Source organism: Lasioglossum baleicum, chromosome 18, assembly GCF_051020765.1.
Source record: "Lasioglossum baleicum chromosome 18, iyLasBale1, whole genome shotgun sequence".
Classification (NCBI taxonomy): Eukaryota; Metazoa; Arthropoda; class Insecta; order Hymenoptera; family Halictidae; genus Lasioglossum; species Lasioglossum baleicum.
In genome coordinates, this window is record NC_134946.1 from 231,318 (window position 1) to 235,350 (window position 4,033).

The window sequence follows — 4,033 nt, forward strand, 5'->3', positions numbered from 1 at the left end:
AGTACCGAACAAGAGACAGACAACACCGCCTCACCCCCTCTCATCGCAACATCTGCCGCATCCCTCTCCCTGACGATGAAGGCAAAGGCCGAGAAGCTATGCCAGTCCGTAATTGCATACGTACACCACCCGGAGAATACAGTGGACACCAAAACCTCCGAGTTCGTATTAAGCAACTTCCTCAAGCTGCAAGCCCTCCTCAATGAGACTCTCATGAGGAACTGCCATCTTGAGGGACAAGTGGAGACACTTAAGGGCGAAACCGTTCAACAGCGAAGTGCCTTCGAGACCGCGGTTGAAAAAGTGAGATGTTCTCCCACTATCACGACTCCCCTCACCCAACGTACCCTTACATTCGCGGAACGCGTCGGAATAAAATCGAAATCAGCGCGAGTATCCAGCCTTAAACGCGACCCTCCCACCGTCGTCACTATAATGCCAAAAAACGCCAGTGACTTTACCTCTAGCGACGCAACCAAAGAGATGGTACAGAAACTCATCTCACCAGCACGTGACGGTCTACAGGTTGTAAATATGAGGAAAATACAGGGGAACGGCATCCTCGTGGAAACCGCCAAGAAAACCGACGCCGCTGCACTCATAGACAACGAGAAGCTTAAAGCTGCAGGATTACTCGTCGGAGCCCCATTGAAGAAGAGCCCCCGAGTCATTCTCTACAACACTCCGCTCACGCTTCCCGACGACGAACTGCTCGACTCCGTCCTAGAACAAAACATAGACCCCGACCAGAGACCCACCATGAAGAAACAGATGAAAGTCGCTTTCAGATCTGGGAGCAGGACCGGAGAATTCTGCAACACTATCCTAGAGGTCTCCAAGGATGCCAGAGACTCCCTCCTCAAAAAGGGAGCAGTTTACATCGGCTGGAATCGTTGCGGTGTACAGGATCACATTGCAGCCACACGCTGCTATAAATGCCAGGCCTTCGGACACACCGCAAAATACTGCAGGGCAGAGAAAGAGACCTGTGGCCACTGTGGAACCGCTGGACACTCCTTCAAGGACTGCCCCAGCAAGACCACCCCTGAAATCTGCAGCAATTGCAAGAGATACGGAAGAGACCACCAACACTCCGTCAAAAGCACCGACTGCCCGGCTTACATAGCGGCAATCAACGTGGTCTTGTCCCGCACAGATTATGGAAACTAGGACACACGTCCCTGTACCCGGACTAAAAATCGTGCAGCATAACATGCGAGGTTCACAAGCGGTCTCCACGGAAATGAGAGAGTTGATGAAGACGGAGAACGTAGACATCCTCCTCATGCAGGAGCCGTATAACGTGAGAGGGCGACTCATCGGGTTCGGAGGATGCCTCACGGTGACCGGCGGAGAGCCACAGTCCCATGTTCAGGCGGCGATCGCCGTCCGCAATCAGAACATATCAGTGCTGAAGCTGGCTCACCTCAGTAACAACTACTGCACATGCGTTGAGGTGTCAGGCCCATTCGGGAGCTTGTATCTGGCCAGCATATACTTCAAGTACTCCCACGACATCGACCGATACCTCCACCTCTTGCGAAAAATCTGCAGTGAGCTCCGGGCCAGAAGTCTAATCATAGCCGCTGATGCAAACGCCAAGTCCCCGGCGTGGCACAGTGCATTCCTCGATCACCGCGGCGAGATGCTGGAGCAGGCGTTGATCTCTGAGGGACTGGTGGTGCTCAACAAACCCGGCAATCCCCCCACCTTTCGAAACCATTGCGGGGAGTCCACAACCCCATCTCCTTCAGCGTCTGGCCCTCAGCTCGGGGGGCCCCCCCTCCTGCGTGAAATGACACCAACTCAACGCTTTCGGACTACCAATGTAGACTGGCTGAAATTCCAGCAGTCCTTGTACAGGGTCAAGATGGACAGGCTCCAGGAAATCAGCCTGGAGACCAAGTTAGACACCGAGAGGACGGCAGTCCTCATCCAGGACTGCATTCTCTCCGCATGCAGGGCTACAATGCAGCCGAGGTGCAGATATGACCGGTCGGTCCCATGGTGGACAGAGGAACTTACCAGTCTCAAGAAGCGGACCTACAAATCCAGGAAGGCCTTCCAGACAGAGACAGACCCAGCGCCAGAATCATGAGAAGAAACGAATACCTCCTAATCAGACGTAGATACACGGCCGAGGTCCACATTGCCAAGACTTCTGACTGGCAGAGGTTCGTCACCGACGAGGGCAACAAGGACGCATGGAGAGCAGTCTACAAGGCTCGCATGAAGAAGTACGCCCCAGAGAAGGCGCTATCGGCGGGAGGCGCCGGCCTTGATCCGTCGGTCACTTGGGGCGACTCTGCTCACCGACTACTCAACGCCCTGGTCCCGGATGATGTCCCCGACACCATGGACGAACAGACGGAGAGACGACGCGCTAGATCCGAGCCGCACAACGCGCCTGACACACCGGAGTTTACGGATTACGAGGTTGAAAATGCTATTTCCTCCCTCCGGAATGGGAAGGCACCGGGACTCGACCTTATAGAGGTTGCTGCTTACAAGGCCTCATACCCGGTTCTCCGCGTCGAACTGAGGAGACTTTTTAACGCGTGCCTCAAACACGGATGCTTCCCGGCGGTGTGGAAGACGGGATCAGTCCGGGCTCTTCTCAAGGACGCTGATAAGGACGAGTCCCTCCCGAAATCATACCGCCCAATCTGCCTTCTCCCGGTCATTGGGAAGTCTCTCGAGAGACTCATAGCGGGGAGGCTAGAAGCAACCTTTATGCACCCGCAGTACGCAGCGCACAGACAGTTCGGCTTCCGCAGAGGGAAGTCTACCGTGGATGCGATCCTTGGGATGCGCAGCTGTGTCGAGGTAACGGGACAGAGGTACGCACTGGGCATACTATTCGACATCGCTGGCGCATTTGATAATGTGTGGTGGCCTAGCGTGATGCATCGCCTCAGGGAAAGAAACTGCCCCGCAAACCTGTACGCGCTGGTTTCCGATTACCTCACGAGCCGGAGGGTCGAGCTTCATGGGAGAACCGAACACGTTGCGAAGAACGTAACGAGGGGATGCCCACAGGGCTCCATCCTTACCCCCAGTCTCTGGAATCTTATATTTGACGATCTGCTGAAGACCCTCGAGCAATTAGGATACGAGGCGTTCGCGTACGCGGACGACCTGCTAATAATCATCACAGGCAAATCCAGACTGGAGCTCGAGAGAAAGGGACAGGCGTCTGTGGCGATTGTGGAGGACTGGTGTGCTCGAGAGAAGCTCGCCCTTGCGAGCGAGAAGACGGAAATGATCCTGCTGAAGGGGTCTCTGTCTAAAAACCGGCCGCCAACAATCAAAGTCTCGAATAAGCAGATCCGTAGGGTGGAGACGGCGAGATACCTGCGCGTGCACTTCGGTGAGGGCATGAAGGTCGGCACTCACATCAGCGTCGTGACCAAAAAGGCGCTCCAGAAGATCGGCTCACTCGCGGCGCTCGCGCGCCGCACCTGGGGCCTCAGGCACCGAGCCCTTCGAATCCTATACACCGGATTGTTCCTGCCTATAGTCTCATACACCGCCCCAGCCTGGATGGACCTTATGAGCGCTGCTGAACGGAGGCAGCTGCTTAGCGCGCAGAGACGCGCTCTTCTGTTCGTGGCGAAGGCCTACAGGACGGTTGCCACCGATGCGCTTCTTGTCGCCGCCGGCGCCCCCCCCCCCCCCCGATCGACCTGCACATGAAGCGTCTGGACTTCCGTTATCGGTCCACAAGAGGACTGCCCTTCCAAATTAACGGCTACGAGTTCCCGGGAGACTTCGGCGGCGGGCCGGGGGATCCAGACCTGGGCGCTGAGGTGGCTGAGCACCTTCTGCGAGAGTGGCAGACTAGGTGGGACAGCTCCCCAACCGGTCGATACACCCACGGACTCTTCCCTCGCGTGCTTGACAGGCTCATGATGAGGTGGATCTACCTCGAGCACTATATCGTCCAGTTTCTGACGGGGTACGGAGATTTTGCCGAGAAGCTGTCCGAGAGAGGACTCGCGGAAAGCCCGGTTTGCCGTTGTGGAGCCCCCGC

General features: G+C 56.3%; 1 protein-coding gene across 1 annotated transcript; it reads left to right on the forward strand.

Annotated features, from left to right (window-relative positions):
• The first annotated feature begins 1,213 nt into the window (after positions 1 to 1,213).
• On the forward strand, positions 1,214 to 2,098 carry LOC143218182 (uncharacterized). Its single transcript, XM_076443222.1, has one exon. The coding sequence runs from the start codon at positions 1,214 to 1,216 to the stop codon at positions 2,096 to 2,098; it is 885 nt and encodes a 294-aa protein (XP_076299337.1).
• Positions 2,099 to 4,033: the final 1,935 nt, after the last annotated feature.